General features: G+C 45.3%; 1 protein-coding gene across 7 annotated transcripts; it reads right to left on the reverse strand.

Moving 5' to 3' along the window:
• Window positions 1-4496: 4496 nt before the first annotated feature.
• On the reverse strand, window positions 4497-22354 carry LOC124196368 (serine-rich adhesin for platelets-like). 7 transcript variants are annotated; one of them, XM_046591512.1, is made up of 6 exons: window positions 22077-22353; window positions 17096-17436; window positions 13857-14117; window positions 12074-13750; window positions 11815-12001; window positions 4497-7387 (listed from the first exon to the last, which is right to left on the reverse strand). In XM_046591512.1, the coding sequence occupies exons 3-6, from the start codon at window positions 14066-14068 to the stop codon at window positions 7190-7192; spliced, it is 2274 nt and encodes a 757-aa protein (XP_046447468.1). In that variant the 5' UTR covers window positions 14069-14117; window positions 17096-17436; window positions 22077-22353; the 3' UTR covers window positions 4497-7189. The 7 variants fall into 7 exon arrangements, with proteins under 7 accessions (XP_046447468.1, XP_046447402.1, XP_046447697.1 ...); XM_046591446.1 differs by having other exon boundaries at window positions 13857-14120; XM_046591741.1 differs by lacking the exon at window positions 22077-22353 and adding an exon at window positions 21606-22069 and having other exon boundaries at window positions 13857-14120.
• Between the last annotated feature and the right edge of the window lie 972 nt (window positions 22355-23326).

The raw sequence follows: 23326 nt of genomic DNA on the forward strand, positions 1-23326 counted from the left end.
TGCCAAGCCAAAAGAAGACTGGCTGTGCCAGTCCATCCAGTTATTATATGTATACATCTAATCAATCACGATGCCAATCGAATTACGGATTACATGTCCGCACAGCGCTGCATGAATTGGCCTCGTCAACCGCTGCAGTGGCTCTTGGAGTGCCGCTTCTTCTTCTTCTTCCTCTCTCCCAACACACAGCACAGCACAATAAGTTTCGCATGTTGCCAGCAGCTCAGCAGCAGCTGCTGCGCTCAACTTTCCCCTGACCAAACTCGCACAGCTCAGCAACACACGGACAAGGTAAAGTCGTGTATATATGTATACACCCACTTCAAGTAGACCTATACATGTGGAGGGAGGGAGGGGGGGGAGGAAGGGAATATTTGCGTGACCACAATAGACACACACGGACCCCCGGCGTGCATGTCGCCCAGCATTTGCGACCCACAGTATATGTATCATAACAAATATTATTATCATTCTAAAGTCTACATAGAACTATATGTGCTGTTACCGGACTGCTGAGAGAGGGGACCATACATGAGTCCATCAGTCGTTTGGCTGTGCACAGCTCCGACATTGTGTGTGCGGTCGTGTTTATTTGTGAGTGAAGAGAGGCCAGGAGGGGAATCAAGAGGCAAATCAGGCGATGATGTTGGGAGATAAGAGGGACGACAAATGGGCACCTTAGCACATGCTGGGCCATAATACACCGTAGCACAGAGTGCCGGCAACGGCCGCCCCAGGACTGCGCTGTATGTGTGCACTACACCCGCAATGCAGCTCAATGTCTCACGAAATGTTTACATATAACACCACCAGAAGGAAGAGCATCAGCTCAACTCCCCACTTAACGTTGATTATATCTTCGCTGGCCGCTGGTCTTTAAACTTCTTGATTGGCGATTAGACAAACTCGTCTCCGTGTGCTATATTATTATCTTATATACTATACGTATACCCTGCAGCAGCAGCAGCAACAGCAGCAGACCAGAGACGAGATGTGGACGGACAGACAATACTATGGTATATGTCCTGCGTGAAATAAGCGCGTCCGCCGCCTCCGCCTGTATAGAAAATCACTTGGCTATAAACGGCGCATCACCTATATAGCACGGAGAGAGCTGCTACTGCATCCGCACTGCCCTATATTACATCCAGCGGCCCAAAAGTTTGACAAGTTAAGAGCGCACCAGGCTATATATTATAGCCCGTCAGTGTGAATACAATGTGAAAGAGCTAGAAAACGGATAATACGAAGCTACTGTGCTACACTGCCTTCTAGAGTCTAGCTATTTCATGATTCTTTTTCTATCTTTTTCTTTTCTTTTTTTGGGATCTCGGCAGTGGCTTTGGCGGACTTTTTTTCGTGGTATTTCACTAGACACACACACAAAAACAATACTGATAGCTCCTATTGCAGTATGGGATCCTATCTTAAAAACACAATATTTCATATCCCATTTTCCGGTTTGAAAGGTCCCCCTCCGCTCCTCTGTGGCTTTCACAGTTGAAGAACGTCGAGCGGCGGGCTGCTCCTCCCGCGCTCCTTTCTTGCTCCTGGATAAATGCTGATATGCTGAACTGCAGTCTGTGTTGCTGCTGTATGGCTCCGCATGATAAAACTTTCAATAAGTCTCTCTCTCTCTCTCTCTCGACACTCGTTAAACTTACACGGCTTTAAGAGCTGCAAGTGAACGCTGTGAACAGGAAAATATCAACGTTCAAAAGCAGGAAAATCAACTCGTCCCGCCAAAAAGGGGGGGGGGGGGGAGGAAATATTCGACTAGTTGCGTGAGAAATAGTGGATATAATATCGATGTGCAGAGCCGACCAGCTGAACAATATCGTCCCTGTTGTGTAGACTGTAGAGACACTGTATTGTAGAGTATATCTATCTACAGTATATATCTATATAAAGCGCGCGGTTGCAGCTCCTGTGATACTACGTCATAACAAAGCCACAGAGGCGGAACGACAGCAGCAGCAAGCGCATTGGTGATGTGTGTGTCTGCTCGGCTAGAGCCGTCATGTACATAGATATCTGACATAAATATATAGCCCCTTCCCCGCCCGCGTCACGTTGGAGACGCACTGGGCTGTGTAGCAGGCATTGGGGGAGTCTCCGGCTTGTGTATAATGGCAGTACATGGTTTGGGCGAGGCCGGCCGAAAATCCCGGCCCCTACAAGGAAATCTGCGGTGTTCGGTGAGCCGCCAATATCTAAACGGAGACAGAGAGCTAGATCAATACAAAAAAGGGAACTGTAGCTCATCTATGTACGGTAGCCTACATAATCTATTCCCCTATGCCTTTTCGGATGCTGTTGGTGGTGGTGATGGTGCCAAATCCATCGAATCGCTCAATTTTGTCCTTCGTTTGAGTCTGATGGAAACAGCCTCCGGCGATTATCTCTAGACGGATGGCTGTATAAAGAGTCGGTTTTAATTACTGGATTTGTTTGATTTGCATCGATATAATATAGGAGCAGCACGCATATAAGGGTAACGAGTACAGAGAAGGTCATTGGAGTGGTCGGCGGTTTGTTGTGGGCGCGCAACTGAGACATCAGCAGCCAACGTGAAATTAATAATCAACCGGACCTCGTCGTACTTCTTGCCAGCCGCAGCGAACGGCTAAGGAGCCAACTGCTGGAAGGACATCTCATGTGTTTTTCGAGGAGCTGATTCCCTTGACCACAACTATAAGTGACCATCCAAGTCTATGCCGTTGCGTAATATTACCTACGCATATACAAAATGAAACGTGAACTCTATTTCGTTTACTTGATTTGTTTCGATTATTTTATAGGCGCACTTGGAAATAAGAGTCGAAAGAGATTTAATCACGCTGAAGCGAGTGATGTAGTATAGCTATATATGTTATCGTCGGCAAGGATCTAGAATATTTCATCATCGATGAAGGCCATCCAGGAAAAACTGTATGGTATGCGACGACGTAATTGTCACAGGATCGGGGAAATCTCATCTGCTGTTTCTTTAATTGAATTTGCTTCGTCTCGTCGGTCGCTGGTTGCCGGGAGAATCTGAAGAGGCAGCAAAAGGAGCAAGGCCAAAACCAGGAGCCAAGAGGATCTATTAAAGACCTTGCGCCTAATAATGTAGTGGTTGCTCGTCGCGCTGCTGCTGCTGCTGCTCTGTAAGGCTGCACACAGCACCAGAGCACCACCTACTCACGACCGAGCGGTGCCGTTCTCTTGACACGTGCGGCAAGAGCCGCAATTTACATCCCGTCACAAAAATGGCACGCAGCCTCTTATTATGTGATGAGCCATTTCTCTCGCCGCGTTGAATAGGCAACTCGAGTCGGCAGCACTCGATTTGCCAATGGAAGTTGGAAGAAAAACAATGGCGCCTGTAAAATCAGCAACCAGCAATCTGCTAAGCAAAGGTTAATTAATTCATGCCGACCCAATTTATAAATGTCGTCTTCTTGCATAAGACGCTTGCACTTGACTCTTCCCAGAACACATAATTAAATTGATTTTAATGACGTTAAGTGTACGTAGGACGCGTCGTCGTGAAATCGATTCTCGCGCAAATACTCTTGGCGGTTGTTGTTATGTAAACGTTCCGTCTCTTTCTTTTTTTCTTTTTCAATATAGGGCGCCCGATGTTTGGCTACGTGGCCAAAGCCATAACTCATCGATATCTCGTTCGCAGAGAAAAGAAAAATATGTTGTTGCTGTATGCAGCCATTTATAGGCTACGGTGGGGGTACGTAAAAGGCTGATGCGGCCACTTGAACTGGAGCGTGTAAAGAATAATGCCATACGCGCCGGCCAGGAATCTAGTCCAAAAGAAAACGAGACTATAGGCTGCACAGCAGTAGTTTCAAGAAAGATAGACAGCATGTATCATAATTTCGCCAACTGGCCGTCAGTTTCGATGTCGGACGAACATGCATCAGGGAGAGGCATGACAGCAGCGCAGTTCAGCAATAGGCGCCAATATATTACACGTCCGGCAACTGCTGTGTGCCGTCGCTGCTGCTGCTGTTGAGTATATCTCCCCCTCTTGTGATGCGTGCAGTTCCACTGGGAACTCCCGTTGCGACTTGCAACTTGGAGCACACGGCACGCTTGATTCAAAGCATAAGCTATAAGCGACGCTGGCTCGCCCGTCCTCCTAGCTTCTATGTAGTGAACGCTTCCAGCAGGGCCCGAGATCAACGTGGCTAGCCTATTATATTCGTGTGTAGAGTATTAGTCCACCAACACTATACTATATACGGTATACGCCTGTACGTACCCTTGTCGTCTGTTTCGTTTGTAAAAGTCAGCATGGCCCGCTCTCCCTGGAATAGTTGATTCGTATACAGCTACTACGTACATACACAACGCATTCGGTCGCTGGATGGTGTCTACGTATGCTGCTATACAGGCATAATAAATTCGCTGGATTTTCCCTTAAAAATACACACACAAAAAAGGAAAAGTTGCTGCTGCTGAGACAGAGGAAATGTGCAATGGCTCACGTAGTCGCGGGCGTTGAAAGGCCATGTATTGAATAAGACATGTACACACATCAAACGTAAGCCATATTGTTAGCCGCATGTCATTCATAGATAAAAAGCACGGCCCCAAAAAACAAAAAGAAGAAGAAGAAGGGAGTCGATGAAAGTTGACTTTTTCTCCGATTCCGTGACGGTGTACGAAAAACCAGCCAGCCAAAATCAAAAATAGATATATTATAACAAATGATTAGATCCCGACCGAAATAGAAAATATATTATAACATTAGACGAGGGAGAATGAGAGAGAGAGCGCCAAATTTAAATGGATTCGTTTCACACGTCGTTTTTTTTAAATACCTTATACTATACGGTGCGGGACTCGTAAAACATCATCAGTTATTGGCAAATCAATTTCCATTTCATTTTGACGGTAATAGTTGAGCAGAGCACAAAAGCCAGGGAGAGAGGGCAACGACGACGATAGACGGTGATATCGTGATGCATCTTGCCATCTTGGCAGCGCTCACTCGAGTCGAGTTCAATCAAGTTACACCATCTCATATTATTCTGACGGATGAGGCTGCTGCTGCTGTATGGCGTTCGGCAACTTTAATCACGAATCGAAAGCTGCGTGGCAAATGATGTTGCCGCCATGCAGACAGACAATCTTCTTTTCTTCTTTTGAATCTTTTCTTTTCGTTTCGTTTCGTTTCTTTTCTTCTTTTGTCGTGGCGGTGCGTTCATTATAGATAGGAGAATCGGTCGCTCGATACGAGCTCACCGCACAACCGCGCCCGCCTTTCTTGTCCATAGATGGGCTTATACAATCCGTTCAGATTATATTCTTTTTCATCGTAAATAGTTGCTCGGCTCATCAGCAGAACTGATGATGAGCTCTCCTCTCCGCGTAGGAGCCAATGTTTCCTCTCTCTCTTTCTCTCTCTCTCGACGTGAACTTGTAACAGTGTGATGGGGAGGAGGGCCAGCCAAAAAGAAAAAGGGAAAAAGGAAACAAAACACAACAAAAACCAAGGAACAAAACCAAACAAAAGAGCATGAAGAAGCGCCCGAATGAAGGGGGGAAATGAAGAAAGATAATAGAAATATAAACGCACACAATGGGAGAAGTGAGGGAGAATAGGATCAAAGCTGCACGCAAATTTGCAAGGCTAATAATAATAATAAGGTGTAGTTCACGAGCCAAATAAACATATATATCTTTACATATTCGACTCTCGTCTCTCTCTCTCTCTCTTCATTCCGGGAATATATAACTTTGCCAAATGATAATATTAGAAGAAGAAAATGAAAGAAAGAAAGAATACATAATAACCGAATGATGAGGAGGAACGGCGCATTTTCCGCGTATAATGACGCGATTTGCTCGTTCGTGTACCTCCTCGATCATGTGACCTTATAGAGTTTTTGGCCGACCTTGGCCAAGTCGTCGCCGTCGTCATCTTCCTAAACGCCAATTTCATATTCCGTCGTTGTTGTTGTCCTTCTCTTTCTTTCTTTTTTGCCCCCCTTCTCTTTCTTTCTCTTTCCAATTTTTCTTTTCATCTTGACGTCTTTTCCGGGAAGGACAAGGCGTCATCCAAGTGAAATGGAAGAAACAAGTCAAAGGAACACACACACAGACACACACATATATGTATAAAATAAAATAAAATAAAATAAAAAAGTGGCAGCGAGAAAGAGTAGCGGAGTAGGACACACATTGTTAACAACTTGTACAAAATGGTCAGGCTGCGGGAACGATGAACCAACTCGCTTCTTCTTTTTCCCTCTTCTTCGTTTCTACATATACAAAAAAACGGGAGGAAAAAAAAGGAAGAAACCAACGTCTCTGCTGGCCCCTTTTCGTCTTCTTTTTTTGCTGTTCCGGCCCTGCATACGCGGCACTATGCAGCCAATGGGAAACGAGGGATTCATTCCAGCTTTACATACGATATAACCAGGAGAAATGGGCTCGTATAATATGCATGAACGGTTCTCTTCAAGCGTTGACGTTCGTCTTCTTTTGCCTATTCTCTTCGCAACAAAAATACATTTGAAGACTACAAAGTTGTCGAACTTTTTTTCGTCCTCTTTTTTTTTCGTTATTTTCGTCTTATAGATCGGAAAATCGATTCCTCCACTAGGGACAGCAGCGCAGCGTGCCCATCATAATAATAACAGAAGCAAGGGCGCGCGGGGCTGCATGTGCATGGAACTTGTTCTTTTCGGCCGGAATATATATTATAATCGCCATTATCCGTTTTCATTCTTATTCCGGCAGCATCGCCGCGATTCCGGCTATATGCATTCGTCCCGGGTTTCGGACACAATGGGCCGCTCGAATAATGTCGTGATGTCAAGGTGAGTGAAACGGATGCGGCAGCAGCAGACGAATCGCTTCCACAACTGTCTAGAGTACATTTATAGTCAAAAAGTACAGCGACTGCCTTAACTCTCACGCACTGGCGCACTATATAATTGAGGCACATTTCACTCGAGCTGCTTCTTTTCTCTTCTCTTCTTCAAGCACTTGGATTTCAACGGGGTTTACCATCAGCTAGCGCAGCGAAATAGAATTAGCCGAAAAGGGCGGGTATCTGGTTGCTTCTGTTTGGGTCCGTATAGAATCGGCAGCGGACATTAGATTTGACGGGCGCGTGGATGAAGAGGTTTTCAGTGTTGCAGATTGCGCGGAGCCGGATACAAGTCCGGCCAGCTGTTTTCTACACGGAGCCAAAGATGCGCTGACCCTGGGAAAGATAGAGCGAAATGACGATGACGACGATGACCAGGACGACCAGGCAGAGCAAAAGCAGAAAACAACAGCAGATCCGGCGACGAAGTTTGTGGCTATCGGAGCGACGCTGAAGCAGAGCCTCTTCCACGCCGTCTAGAGTAAAGTCCACGCAAATTGACCTTTCCTGCCATTCGAAAAGAAAACAACAAAATAGTTAGACATACGGAGAAAATGTCGTTGGGATTTGATTTTTAATGCTCAATTATTCGAAAGAATGGCAACGTAATAACGAATTCACTTGACGCATAAAACATCAACTGCAGTGCTGTATACAGTGTAGACATAACAAAAAAGAAATAAGTATAAATGTATAAATGTATACTGCGTCTATAATCCGCATCCGACACGTGCCGCCCTATAAACTTGAAAGTGTCGGCCCGGAGAAAAGGGGGAAAGGACCAAAAAAGAAGAAAAGGTTATTGCGTCATATCCAGTCTGGCGCTATTGACGTTATTTTATCAGCACTCCCAATATTTGGGGGCTGCGTGTATTGATTAGTAAAGGCTAGATACATACAAGTCAACCAGCTATTTACTTCTTCTCGAGCTTATAAATAAAGCGCGAGCTCTGCCATCTCTGCGCGCGTAGATTCTCTTATTTATAAATGTACCGTCGCTGTCAAAGCCCGCCGGAGAAGAGCTTAGAGCTTATACGCAGATACAACACGGGCCAGCCAAGGCAGTTTCTGCTGCTGCTCTCACAAAGTTAATCCGATCGAACAGGCACAAAGAGTCGGACGCCCGAGTGTGTGCATATAGCGCCCGGTACTACTTCTACTACTACTACTACTACTTTCTCCGGCTTCAACTTTGATTGCGGATGCGTGTCTGCTGATTACGCTGGGAGATAGAAAAGAGCTCCAGCCTCTTTTCCCCGTTTGATGGATGGTGGCTCCTTTTTTCTTCCTTTGGCACCTCGTTCATTTCAGCAGTTGACGTGTTGTCTTTCGAAATATACGGCCATCGATCCCGACTGATGGTGATTATTGCGTTTATAGACCCGGAGAGCGAGTTAGATATAACAAGCAATTTCTTCATCAAACAGATTTTGAGCCTGCCGGAGTGCCGGGGGAGAGAAAAAAGATGAAAAAAAAAAGCAATAACAGAAATGCAGAGATTTATAGGTGACGTGAGTGTGATGCGTCAGACAGCCGCTTATTCGTTTGAGAGGATCGCAGCAGGCAAAAGTGTCTACACGTGAGCGTATGGAGCGCGGAGCTTTTGCTGGATGCGACAAAATACAATTGGCTGATTTTGATGGGCGACTCAGTCTCATTTGAGTGCGCCGTGTCCCAAATCGGACTGCACATTTAACGCCAATTGACAGCAGCTGCTGCTGCCAGACCTGCAAAGATTTGCAGAGATTGTTCGGGCAGCGTGACGCACGTCGGAAAGAGTCTGGCGCCGTTCCGTGAAAAGAGGATAAGACACGGAAGATGGACAGTGAACTCCGCTTCGATCAATGGATGTCAAAGAACTAGCACGTCGGAAATCTCCACCCGTGCTGCATGATGCTGCTGGACCCAACAACAACATCCGGATGTTGCGTAACCCGGAATGCAAGTCTGCCGACTCTCGACCGGTGGCAATCCTCGGAACGTGACAACTATCCCGCCGTTCAATGGAAAACGAAAATTTACTTTCCATATGCCGTTCGCCCACCAAGTTTAAAAGCCCGAGTGCATAATAGAACAGCAACTTGTCACGGACGAATAATGGCGACCAACGCATCCTATTATATGGTCTCCCACTGACTTCCACTTCTTGGCTGTTGGTTGTTCTCATTTCTCTTGCCGGGCGGCAGACACCGGAAACGGACAACAACAACAACAACAGGGCCGAACACAAAAGTTGAAGAGCCAGCAGCAGCAGACGCATGTTATATAAGTTGATTGCGAACCGCGCGCGTCAGATTCTATCCCATCCTACATGTCTGACATCTTCCATGTACTATTTCTCGGAAAGGAAACACGGCGTGAGTGAACGTGAAAAAAAGGGGTTCGCTCAACTGGATCCGCTCAAAGTCACATGCGATGCGTGGCCGACCGGTCGCATCATCCGACCGTAACGGACATCACCCACAGAGTCCAGCGCAGAGAGAAACGGAGGGAGAAGAAAATAGCTATTTCTATAATTTCCAGTCAGAAAAATAAAATGGGAATTCTTTTTCTTCTCGCTGGCCGACACACAACAAAAATTGGACAACACGCGGCGTTAGTGCGCAGTCCGTTCACGAGGAACGACCAAGGACGTCTTAAAAAAAGAACTCTGGGTGAGAAAAGTCTAATAACCTCAACTCACACGGAGTTTTCTATAAGGAGAGAGTTAGGAGCTGAGTTGCTTCATCTTCTTCGTCGTCGATGTGAATTCAAAATCGATAAATTCGGGGGAATATTATTATTTTTTTTCCGGGTGGTTGGCTGAACCCTACACGACTCATCATTCGGTTAGAAGAATCTTTTTAACAATGGCAATTTCCGTGTTCTCTCTGCTCGCAAGATGTGGTGAATAAGATGGAAAATATTTCAGAAACTGATGGCGGAGATCTTCTAGTTATAGTCTTTACTATACACACTCGAGTTGGTGGGCAGCTGTGCGTGTCCGTAATTCACGGTCATCAAAAATTGGGAAGGAAGGAGAAAAAAAGTAAAATTATTTAAGTTCCTCAAGTTCCGGCTGCGGTCGAAACTCGACGATTCTTTTGTCTTTTTTTCTTTTTTTATTCTTGCCAGCCAAAACGGATGAGTGACCACGCCAACACCTGTCCCGTAGCTTGATTATATTTCTTTTTAGAGAGGAGACACATACATATGTCGGTTTACTGTGTGTACCTAGAAATCCAACATAGCCTCTTAACTATAATATTTCAAAGTCACTTCCGGCCGCTCTTCCATTTTCTCTTTCAGTTCCTCCAATTTTTTCTTTCTTCACTGTCAATTCCAGCCAGTCGGTTTCACTTTTCCCGACCGAGCTTATTGCACCAATTTTAAATTTCCACGTCACTTTCCCTCTCACCCAGAACTCGTTACCGATATTTATGTGAATCAAGAAAAAAAAGACGCTCAAGGAGAAAATGATGTAAGAAATGAAACTGATATTACGGGAGAAGCGCAAAGTTAGAAAAAAGAAAAGAAAATGGAAAGTTGATCGAGTCCGGCCGACACTGCGGAAGAGTACTATACCAACAAACAGCCAATCATCACGAAAGAGGTGACGATAGCAGCTTAGCGCAGGCAAGGTCGTAATGTTTATAGAATTGAACAAAGTCGAGCTGCTGCTGCTGCTATTATATCGTCGGTGGCTCCCGCTATTTGAGAAAATCATCCCGTCCGTCGCCCATCATTACACGACAAAAGGAGAGAGACGTGGAGTGTTGAGTAAACACGACACTAAAGCGGATGTAAGATGAAGGGCGATGAAGTGAAGCAGATTTCGGCTGCTGCCATAAGAGGAGGAACGAACTCGAGCGCTGCACAGCGCAGTCGGGGGGTTGGGGTGGGGGGAGGGGGTAGAGAAAAACTGAGGAGATGGAATAAAAAAGACGTGGAAGGCGAACTGAGCGAACGAACAAAGAAAGAGAGGCAGATTAGGAGAACAAACGACATGATAACTCGAACATAAGGAGACGACGGAACTACACATGACACCTCGTTATATCCATATAGAGACGCGTCTATGAAATAATAGGCACTGAGATCTTGTCCCAGCGGGGGGGGGGGGGGCCTTTGCTCGTCTGTAAAAGTCGGATAATAGGGGCGAATAATACACGACGCAATTGCAAATATAAGCGAAGAAGAAGAAGAAGAAGTAGGAGAAGAAGAAGAAAAGAGAACAACATAATGTAAAGGCGGAGATGAGTGAGATGTTCCGAGGACTGACACACCAATTAGAGCGAGTGAGGGGATTTACTCGATCGTAACACACAACCGAGAGAACAGCGCGTCTCGAGTAATTCATCAACTCCGATTGTGTTTGTTTCCTTGCCGTTTGTCACACACGTAGAGGACAAAAGGGACTTACTACATATAGGGGGGTTATAAAATGAAGAAGGGGGAAGAGAGAGACAAGATGAAATTGATCGATGGCCAACGGCTTTTTGCACGTTCCTCAACAACAACCGGGCGATCAAGAAGAAAGAAAAAAAATCTCATTTTCCCGAGTATAGCGGGCGGGAAAACGTAGAAAAACCCGTGTGATCTACTCTTCATCCATATAGCGCCTAGTTCAATTCAATTCGTTTTCTTTTCAGAAAAATTTTGTTATTACGACTCCCACGTAGGCAACAAGAAGACGAGATGGGCTTCATCAACGGTTCACCTTGTATAGAAAAAGGGAATAGCGAACAATGGAGCAAATGGAAATCAATCAACCCAGCAAGTCAGGTCGGGGTCACTCCTCTCACAAGGGGGGGAATGAAAATTCTATAAACCGGACATTGAGAAAAGTTTTGGCTGGTGCACCAGCGGGCGCAGATGGCCGGCCCGTCTGGGCGGCAATAAAACGAAGCGAAATAAAAGAAAGACAGATGAGATTGTGACGCTCTTTGACTTACTTGACAGGCGGCGGCGCCGTAATTCGGATGGAACTGTAAATTATTGTAAGGATCCAATCGGACAGTGCCAGATGACGATGGCCGGACCGGCGAATAAGGGCCCGTCGGTTGCTTGCTGCTGGAAGGCGAAACATCCTGGCCATGATAATGCTCCCATGTGGACACTTTTTCCGCCTGTCCCTTGGCACTGGCGAAACGGCGAATAAAAAGGGTTAACGACAGGGAACAATCAATAGATGCGCCCGTCTTTTATAATTACTTGTAGTTGTCTAATTGCGCTTGTAAATTGTAAGAGTAATAGCCAGCCAAACGGCCGCCAGAGCAGAGGACGTCGCTAGCGCTGCCAGACGCGGGCTGGTAGCGGTGCGGTAAGTAATGCGGATTGAGCTTCAACTCTTCCATGATGTTTGGACAATGGTTAGACGTTGTTTTATCACTGGCGGTGCTTCCGGTGATGCTTCCGGCACTGCTTCCACTTGCCGTGGAGTTTGTTGATTTAGTGGACTGCTCGTTGTCGACCGTGTCAGCCGAAAATGTGACCCGCCTCGACCCGGACGAACGGGACGACGAATTGGACTGTCGATCCTGTTCAAACGGATCGTAATGAGAGAGAGGCATCCGGTCGGATGGCACGATCACGGCGTGGACTTGACTGTCGTTGGCCGTCACTTCTTCGGTGATGGTCGCCGGATGGTAAACACCGGCAAGGTAAGAGAAAGGCAAGTCGCCAACGTTGGAATTGTTTCTTGGCTGGACGGAAAAATTGACATCACCGTTCTGGGGGATGTAGACGTGATCCAGTCGGCGGGTAAGGAACGCCGGATCGTCGTCGTCGCTTTCCGTCAACAAGCGGCGACGAGAACTTTTGTCCCAGCGCTCCTTCATCATTGAAATTCGTCTGGCAATTGACCCACCGACAGAAGAAGAAGAAGAAGAAGAAGCGGAAGAAGCAGTCGAACTGGCCATCTCGGTATTCTTGCTGGACGGAGTCGTCGGGTACGACGTTTCCGAGCTGGCCGATCCGCTTTTGCTCAGGGCGCGGGACACGGTGGCCACCACCCGACTTTGGCTAATAGTTTGGCTTAGTTGACGTATTTCCGAGAGCTCAGCAGCTGATTCGGGCGTTACGATCTGCTCCGGAGTCGAATCGTCGATCGATTGGCCGTCATCATAACTCGTCATGACGAGCAGGGAATCCGTTACGATCGAATCGAAAGCCTCGGGCTGCTGGCCTTGGTCCTTGTTCTTCTCGACCGTCCGTGGGGCGATCAGAATTTTCGTCACGTAATTTTCGTTTTGCTGGACAATGGCCGAAGTGGCGACGGAGGCATTGTTGCGCTGAACTGTAGGATTATTAGCCGGCCAAACGGGATGCGGAATCTTGCTGGAAACATTCAAAAAATCACCGGTGTGACTCTGCTCGTATTTCTCCCATTCGTCGTCGACGGCCTTTTGCTTGGACGCTTCATCGGCGCTGCTGCTGCTGGTTATGTCCTTAGCGGGGGGCGGATGCATGTGGATCCGGGTTACGTAGTGCGAGTTGTGATGAAGCAGATTGGCTTTGCCGATCCGTATGGGGCCATCAGGAGCGGCTGCGGTGGCGACATCAGGCGTCAATTTCCTCGGTGGAGACGATCGATCGAGCCGTGGTCCTAATACGAATTGACGTCTGTAATCACTGGCCGGGCTCAGCTCGACGAGGTGTTGCTGGTGGTGACGCTGATGTCGCTGCTGAACTACCGGCTGATTCTTATGATTCGACGTCGTGTTGCCGAGACGCTTCACCGGGTCGGCGCTCTCGTAACCCGACGAACTGGGCGTCTGGCACTGCTCGCTCCGGTTGGACGATCGGCTGTCGTCCATTAATCTTTTCTCACCTTCGCTTAAATTTGTCGGCAGCATTTCTTTGGGCGTGTCGACAAACAGCGGGTTCATCCTAAACGATCAATATCACACAAGAATAAAACCAACAAAAAAAATGGACGGGTCTCTTTTAAAAACATTATACGTACAAGGAATGATTTAAATGCTCCCCTCTATACCTGGTAACCGAGTACACTTGGTCCGGTTTGGATTTTCGCCTGGACGCCCCCGATTTCCGGTTGATATCCAAGATGGTGTTGACGTTGATCGTCGCCAAGGGATCGTCTGTAAGCCAAGGACTAGTGTCGTGAATGCTATCGGGAGTCTTATTAGACCTAGACGGCGAAGCAGAGCGGGGATTGTTCCCCTTTTGTGCAATCCACTTGAGCATGGCGACCGTCCTTCGATGACCGTTGACTCACGATGAGAGGGTTAAAACCCTGCTGGATATTCCGCGAAATTGAAAAACACACAAGAAAACAAAAAACGGACAGGCTATAAACTTTGGCGATTGTCAAAAGAGAGTATAGACAGAATAAAAACACAGAAAAGAGGTCCCTGAAAACAAGCCAAGTCAACAAGTAAATCCCGGAGAATCCAAAAGCCGCAAATTGAATTACAACTATGGCCGGCTCGGCCGCACTGCAAGGGAATATAAGAACAACAACAACCCAGCAAGAGTCTGGTCGATACATTGCTGTAGGCCAATAGTTTTAAAGAAACGACTGATATATATTTTGTTGGATGATGTTATTGGACAAGGAAGAATCCTTGTATGTAGACGTCAAGTGGTTGGTCTTGACGATCTTTCCTTTTTTCCCCCGGCTGGATCCAAAAGAGACCGAAACTCTTCAACGGAGGAAACGAGGCAAACTTGTCAACGCAAACAGGCATGTTTGATACCTTGTTATAGTATACCGGGGAATATGTTATCTCTTATCATATAAAGCAACTCACAAATATCCGTCTACTAGTTTGTCAACAGATCAATATATAGAGTCTCGATGTAAGAACGAAACAGCGCTAGAAAACAATAAGCTTATTATGCACGAAAAGTAGTATTTTTCTAGATGTTGATGGATCATATCGGTTTAACCTCTCGCATTCAACAGGAAGATTCACGTTTCCACGTAAAGCAGGGCGAGCTGAAGATGGCAACTGGCAAGCAACTGAACGGGATTCCTTGATTCCTTCGATGCTGGATTATAAGCCCTCGTCATATAACAGCAGAAACTCGTACGTACGCGTATATATAGCAACCCAATCACTTTGGCCAGCAGGAGGAAATGTCATTGGCCGAGAAATTGCTGGCGACTAAGAGGACTCCGAATTGGAATTCCCTGCCAGTCAACAGTCACAATATTCTCTATACAGTGGCGAAGACACAGATGAAAGGGAGGAAAATGCCATTCCGTATATCCCATCGACATCGAATGACACGATTGAATTTCTGGCTATCCTCATCTTCCTCCTCTTTAATGCCCGCCCCCCCCATCTTGTGATAGACGGAACACAATCCCTACTGCTGCTGCTGCTGCTGTTCATATTCTTTTCGCATGATTGCATTCCGAATGGACGCTGAAATGATAAAGACGGGAATCCGTACGTCCGTCCCGCATTTCTCCCGCTGCGTTCTTCCTCAACTGGTTGACGCGTTGCCAAGTCCGGCTCCTTCCCTTTCCATCCCCCGTCGAAGGGCAACAGGCGCATTTAACAAAATCAATAGAAGACGACGAACATTGGCGAATTATCGATCCATATAGAATTTACTTTTACGCCAGACTGCGGCTTGGTAATGTCGCTCAAGGGGGATTCCGCCCTTTGTCGTCGCGGCTGTTGTGTTGCATCTTTTACTTTGTTGACGCTGTTTCATCAACCCGCTTCATAATATCATCATCAAACCAGCTGCTCGGATGGTAGACGCACAACACACGGAGGTCATGCAGTCTGCATTTGGGCAGAGACAATGGCACATCAAAGCTCAATTATGTTTGATGCGATGAATCCAATAGGGACGAGTGTATAAGGTCCTTTTCTACGATACGGAGCAAATTTTTGCTTTGGGAATGAAAAACTTGCCCAGCTGTTTCCGATGACCTCAGGCGATCTGTCTTTGCTATACCCAGCAGTCACCTGTAGATCTTTCCTGTACACTAGTTCAATTGTATAGCGAGTTGTCTGCTTACTGCTGCCTGCTGCGTACGGTGGTGGTGGTGGCCGTTTCCTTTCTCTCACAACCCTCCTGACCCATTGGGCGCGCTCTACGTACCAAGTTCTATTTTTCCCCTTTCGCTTCCTTTAGATTGTTATTTGCTTCCTTCTAGACTTATTGTAGTCGACCTACTTTTCCTCATTTCTCAGGCTTTATACCTGTCTTCTTCACTTACCCTATCCTGCTTTTTTAGCCCTTCTCGTAATTTGTTTTCCTTCTTTTCACTTTCTCGAACCCGCACTGACATTGACGTCCCATTCACAGAGAAAAATGGCGTTTTTCCCACATATTCGGGTGACAATTGATCCCGCAGAAATGTGAACGCAGGTGTACACGGAGATGATTTATCCCTTTCGGTTGATGCCACCTTCTTACCTAACCGGTTTTGAGCAGAAGTTCAAATACCGCCAAGTTCTGGTGGAGCAATGCTAGGAATGATTGCACTCGAGTGCATGTGATTGTTGGGAGAGGATAACTGAGTATCGTTTAGAACATTTTTGGCAAAACACGTGCGGAAACTCAGACGTCATGGCGCCATCAGTTTCCTATTCACGCGCTGCGAGTTTGTTGCCGAGAGATCGCACTCGAAATCAGACAAAAGTGAAAATAACACACGGAACAAACGCTCGCAGTGATTTCAAACGTCCCTATGCATATCCTACACACATTGTGCTGCGACGATGCGCTATATACTTGAACGGTTTCGCGAGTGTAGACGCAAATAGCTTAGTGCAAAACTATATTCCCACTTTTCTCTGGGGCGGAGATCAATTAAAGGTGAGACGTTTTCACGTGGAGTTTGAAAGCCAAAGTGTTCGCCCTTATATTTCGGTAAATGTAGCTAGACAGTTATTTGTCATGATGATGACGAAACCGCACAATGCAAATAAAATATGCGCTGGCTATCAATTACTGTTACGAAACAACCGAAATTCGCACCGGCCGGTAATGTAATGGAAGAACAAAGGCAAAAACGAGAGGGTCTTCTCTCTCTTTGATGTCTTCATTTTTAATAAATTGCTTCCTTGACAATATCCAGGTAACAATTCATCAAGCGCGTGTATTCCCCCCAAACGACTTCCAGGAATGACTCTCGACTGGACGTTGTTATAGAATCAATTGAAGCCAAGTCATCATCGTCATCATCACTGCTGCAGTAGTACTTGAGACTATTTTATGAATCACCGAGTTCCGGTTTTAACTCACCTCCATTGTGCAGGACGAACGTGTTTCCAAGGAATATTTGTGTACGCAATAATCCGCAGAGAGAGAAACTTTTTGAGAATCGGCTGATGTCAGCAGCACCTTGTTAAAAGAATAATCCGGTCGGTCGGTCGTCGCGTTGCAACAAAGTGCTGGCAGCAATGTGCTGCTCACACATCCGAATGAGAACCTCAATTATACACCGGCAGCAGCAGCAGCACTGGCCGGAAAAGGTGGCTCAACTCCTGCGGCTGAATTTCGAGCGGAAGGAGGGTGGCCGGCAGTTGTGTGTGGATAGACAAAACGTACGGACACGACTGACGCTCGAGTCTATATTCACCTGGCTGGTTATAGAAAAAAAAACAACGAACCTTTTTTTTCTTTTTCTTTGAGAAGAAGTAAACAAGGTAGGCGGCAATGGGATTGGTCAGCCCTTGGCCCGGCCTTTCAAGTCTCCTCTTCCTCTAAATGTAATATAACGTTGGGCGGAACAGGTGGTTTTTGAGGAAGTTCTTGGTGGAAAGTAGGTTCCCCCCCCACTGGTCCTCGTCAAGTTCCCTTTCCTTCAAATCACCCCCCCCCTTTTCCGCTTGTCTCAACACGGAATTACACTGTTGACACAATCTCACGATCGTTTCGATCATTGTTCGATCTCGAACAATCGGCACTATACAATTAACAGTCGCAGTTGTTACGACCTATCGATCCGCCGTCCTGGGCCAACGTTCACTTTTCTTCATTTCGCTTTCGGCAGCAGCAGCAGCGGTGGGGAAAAAAAGAAACTCATTAAAGAGAGCAAGTTCGGCAAGGATTCGCTCAACTGCCATGTTTTCCCTCAAAATCGTACAAACTTTTTTGGACAAGAGCCAAAAACTATACACTAGTGTTTCACTCGTTTTAATAACGACAACGAAAATAACGTATTAACGAGCCTCGTTATCGACTTTTTTGGAAAATGCTCGTTTTTTTCGTTAACGATAACGAAATGGCTGTTTTTTTCGTTGTTTTCGTTAATTTCTTGCTAAATTTTTCGTATCAAAACCGTAGAGATTTCAAATTTTTTGACCACCAGGGGAAACTTTTTTTCCCTCAAAATTTGGAATTTTCAATTTTGGGATGACCACCTACTAGCGATCCCCTAGCGAGGAATTAGGTCATTATTTTCGCTACATCATTTGGCCAAACAGGCCTTAGAAAACTAGGTTCTAAAAAAAAATTTTAAGGTAAACGATAACGGTCGCAAAAAGAGAAAAATGCGACACGTTTAAATTAACGAAACGAAGAACGAAACGAATGAAAAATTGAAAAAATAACGATTAACGATAACGATAACGAATCCAAAAAAGCACAACGGTGAAACACTACTATACACCCGGCGAACTCGGCAAAGTTATACTATATTATATATAATTAACTGCTTGAGTGACTCGACGCATGGCCAGACAATAGAAACTTGCCAACAAGGAGCATTATACATTGGCGGAGATATATACACGGATTCGCGGAAGGCGGGTTACCATGGTTTCCTTATTGTCGTAATCAGTTATATCGGATCTCTTCGACTAGCAGCCAGCTGCAGTGTCGGGACTGTGTAAAATGCAGCTCGCTCGGCAGGCAAACACTTGGGAGCTGATCCATTGACGATCGTTATCACATCGAGGTCCTTCCTGTTTGTTTGCCTATATTGCGGTTCTCGGCGGGCTAAAACAATCACATCTCACGAAAGACTAGCTCGCCTTATTCACTAGTCACACACGGCAGGGAAGCGACTCGAACAATCGTGAGCGATTTTTCCCTCAGAATCTTTCATTTTCCCGCGCGGTCCGCTTTCGTGAAATGAACGAGTGGGACGGTCGTCTCCTTGTCGTGTTCGGACAAATCGCGTGAACCAAGTCAAGATCGTTTTGTTCGTATATTTTCCGATTGTTCGACTGGCCGTTTCTGCTTTTCAATTGTGTTTCTTTTTTTCAAGGTGCGCATCTTGTGGTCCGGCCGTTTGACACGTCCACAGATGACACCTCCTTTTGTTATAATGCTAATCGATTTGGCATCGGTATAAAACTAAGTCGTCACTCAAGGTCCCACCAGCAGCAAACGTCGTCAAGTCTTAACCGCAAGAGAAACCCTTTGGCTATTAGCTTTAGACATATACACATATACACTAGGTCGTCTGATTGTCCACTAACACACTTTTTAATATCTTCAGATGAAGCAAATATTGTGCTCCGTTCAGAGTTAATGGTGTATTGCAAGACCTTCAGCTTATTTAACACCGGCCGCACACACACAGCAGACCAGTGTGTATGTAGCAACTATCTCAGGGCAACACACCCAAACAATAAAGTCCATTAAATAGCAATCTACTCTGGTAGCCCACAAACGAATTGCTCGCTTCGTTTATTATCGCAGCTAAATGCTTTTCCCGAGCAGTTCCGTGCTTGGCTACCTTTTTCTATTTAAAGGTTCTCACCTGGAGATGCTTCCAGCAGACTGCTTCACGGATCTACGAGTCATTTCTTCTTATTATAATATGAACACAAGATAATTTGTTTTTCTTTGTAAAATTCATTTTGCAATGGAACTTCAGTAGTAAACTAGGTTGGGAGAAGGAATTATTCTCTACTCATTTAGTCGTCCGCTATCGATCCAGCTGACGTCTATCTCATCTATATCTCATTTCGGGATCGGTGGAAAAGGGAATTACAGCTGAAAAAAGAAACGCGATAGAGATAATAATTCACGAAAACTTTTTCTTTCACGTCAGAGACAAATGAAACGCCTTTCTATGAACTATCCAACATTGGAAAGTAAAAGTGACACGAACAGGTGATTTTCATTCTTGATTGCCCCCGATCTAAACCAATAATCTATTTAGGTATCTTATAGGTCACGAATAAATAACACAATAGCGAGCGAATTTTCTCTATTATATTATTTCTATTATAAATGGCTGGCACACAAGACAATGCATCCGAGTGTATATTATCTGTCCTGTATCACGAGACCAGTTTTCCGCTATTCTGGCCGAATCCTGAAAACGGCAGTCGATTGCTGTTGGAATCTAATTAATCTTTTGTGTAATACCACGAATAATAAAAACGCGATGAGTGCCGTATATACTGTCTCGCCGCGTAACAGCCGACTGATTTTACGGGGCAGGTGCAACTATACACCAGTGGCAATGCAGCAGGGCCGGTGAAGGTGACCCGTCTTGCATGGCTGAAGGCCATCAAAAGGCAACTACACTGTTTTCCCCTTTCCCCCTCGCAGTCTTCCTCTGTAACTTTGACTCTCTATTCTCCCCAACTTGGGCATTACTCTTTATTGGCATTAGCTAGTTAGTTTAAGATTAGCTGGTTAGGAGAGGTTCGGCCAAATCATGCATAATCCATGCCACGGAAAAAGAAACTCGTGTACTTCCCAGCGTTGACATTCGTCTCACGATGACTCGGCAACTACTACTGTGGGAATTAGCAGGGACAAAATGACATTCCGGATATAATAATAATATAATTATTACTCACTTCATCGTGATGCCGAAATCTCCACAGATTGTGACATCCTAATAAACTACTCAGTATATATACACATGAATTATAGTTGAAGTCATTTCTGGCCTTTAATCCTTGTTGACGACAAAAGGTTTCACCATGCATTTCGTGAAAGTTCTTTTCGGGGATATCCCGACCAAATATTTCTAAAACAACACAATGAGTTGGCCATATCTCAACTGAACAACAAACTACAGCCAAGCGGATCACTTGCGAAAAGTATATAGCTCTGCCAATATGAGGCGAAATCGCGCAATCAAAATGGCAACTTTCAATTCTCTTGTTTTTATTAGCGCGGTTAGTCTATTTGAAAAATCGGCAAAGCCCAGCAGCTCTGTAAAGACCGATTAAAGAAAACAAGAATAGAAAGAAAATCCCCGGGCTCCTTGAGTTGTATAGTAATCGCTCTCTATAGTTAGTCTGAATTGATTTTTTTGTGACGCGACTGGAACCCCATGACGGACAGTCGGAAGACAATTAATTGCTGTAGTTTCACTTTCACCCATTGCCCGGGGCTCTCTCTGTGTTTTCATTTTCCATTACAAGAAATGAGAGAATGCGGCTGAATGCCTTGAATGACGAGGAAACTACTCTTGCGTAGCCAACTTGTGTTTGAAAGTCCATTGTGTCGACCACGACCAGGAGAAAATGACAATGTGATGAATGTCAAAACAATAACAAAGAAATAGTCCCTAAAATGACGACTGGTTCTCGACAGTACTCCCGCGGTACTTGTTCTCGCAACCTGTTGCGAACGCGAAAGCAAAAAAAAAAAAAGCTGAAGGGAAGTCGTCTTTATATAGAAACCTTATCGCGTCCAGCAAGGAAATGGGCGAACAATTGGCGATCAGTTTATATCGCGCCAGCTAATCAGGACGCCGAGTTCGTTTTTAGATTTCTTTTTTGGCACTTTTCTCGGAAAATCTTCAATTTTTAGAACCATCAATAAGGTGAAAACTTACCTAATCGCAACATGCTGTATTCCTAGACGGATACAAAAGGGGGGGGGGAACACCTCTCCGTGAGCGAAAAAAGAAGAGACAATATTCCGTGCGGAAATGCGCTTGTACAACACTCATAGGTAGGAGGACAAAAGTTTGGACTCGGCCATTTCAGCCGAGTGGATCTCGACGACTGGACAATTATCGAACTCAATAGCGAAAAACTCGATGAAACAAGACTTGTTTTTCGTTCAAGGTATCACCAGCCCATCATGCATGCACAGACAGCCGCAACAGTCAAGCTCGACGGACGCTAATGTTTTGCGAATGACCACATAAAAAACGACCCTGTACTGGCACTCGATTCCCCCAATGTCAAGCCTCGACACTTCACACGCCAACAGGTAGGATACAATCCACTAAAACAATTTGATCGCGGATCGTCGCTCGTTTGGAAACGAAGTCCAATAAAACACTGGCCTGTATACATACCGAACGTCGACTGCTTTGATGAGATGATGTTTCTCTTATCAGGACTGGTGGCGGTCTCACAATCTGTCGGGCCAGGTGGTGCCGGAAACCAGGGCGAACAGCAGCAGCTAAACAAACCCATGAGGGTTCAATGCATAGGTGCTACTTTAGCAAGACACTGTCGTCAGGAGCAGGTGAGCTGATGTCCTACTAAAAAACAGAACAACAAAAATCAACCCATTCGGTCTTCCCATGGTCCCTTCCGCTAAGTCCGTACTCTATCCAGGTGAAGAACTGACTGGCGAGAAAGAGAAATTTTGATGGTTTTTCGACGTCGTCGTCGCGTTTTCACTTTTTTGTTTCGTCGTGAATATTGCGCTGGCGTATTTCCATCGTGTTGAGCTGCATTACGTTCGTTTTTTTTCTGTTTCTTTATTTTAATGGTCCTCAACTGTTGGATCATGCTGGGATGCTCAACGGAATCAAGGACGTGCGCTACAAATGAAGGGGAAAAAAGTGCCAGTTTGGTCCGGTTCGATTGTATTACAACAGTTGTTATTCGCGTATTTCTTCAGAGTCACATAGCGAAAAGCTTACCGTATGATATAACGTGACAAACGATCTATATACGTATATATACATTAGATTGCTCTTTGTAGAGTCAGACCAACAGAACAGAAGTGAAAGTTTTTTCGTGAGATGTATCTAAAATTCAATCGTGTCATTGGAGCTCTGCTATGCGCGTCGTCACGTTTCTCTGCCGAACCTTGGAGTCTTAGATCATCACACTGTCTAGTACATAGGAGATCAAGTCACGGTCATCTCACAGAAATTATCATCAGCAATCTAATAAAAATACAAACAAGTTACGACAAAATCCCGCTGTGCAATGCACGAAAGCGAAGTTAACAGAAGGTTACGTAACAAATGTCGATTATATATACGGCATCACTTCGTTAACTAGTTGATACCATTTATTTATTAACTGTGTCTTGAAAGCTGAAAATACTTCACTTCATTGGCCATGAAGTTCAGATCCCTAATTGGTTCTAGACTTCTTCGGAAACGGCTTCCGTCGCAAATTTGCATTCGGCTATTTGAATTATTGATCCAGTTTAATGAGGCATAAATTTTTGAAAGTCTTTCAAAGTAAAGACGGACCCTGCGCTCCATGCGATAAATACAAAATATGAATGGAGCAGCATAGTACATTAAGAATGGAACAAATTTAACAAACATTTGTTTTTTTATATAATGAAAGAAAGTTGTTT

This window comes from Daphnia pulex, chromosome 1, assembly GCF_021134715.1.
Source record: "Daphnia pulex isolate KAP4 chromosome 1, ASM2113471v1".
Classification (NCBI taxonomy): Eukaryota; Metazoa; Arthropoda; class Branchiopoda; order Diplostraca; family Daphniidae; genus Daphnia; species Daphnia pulex.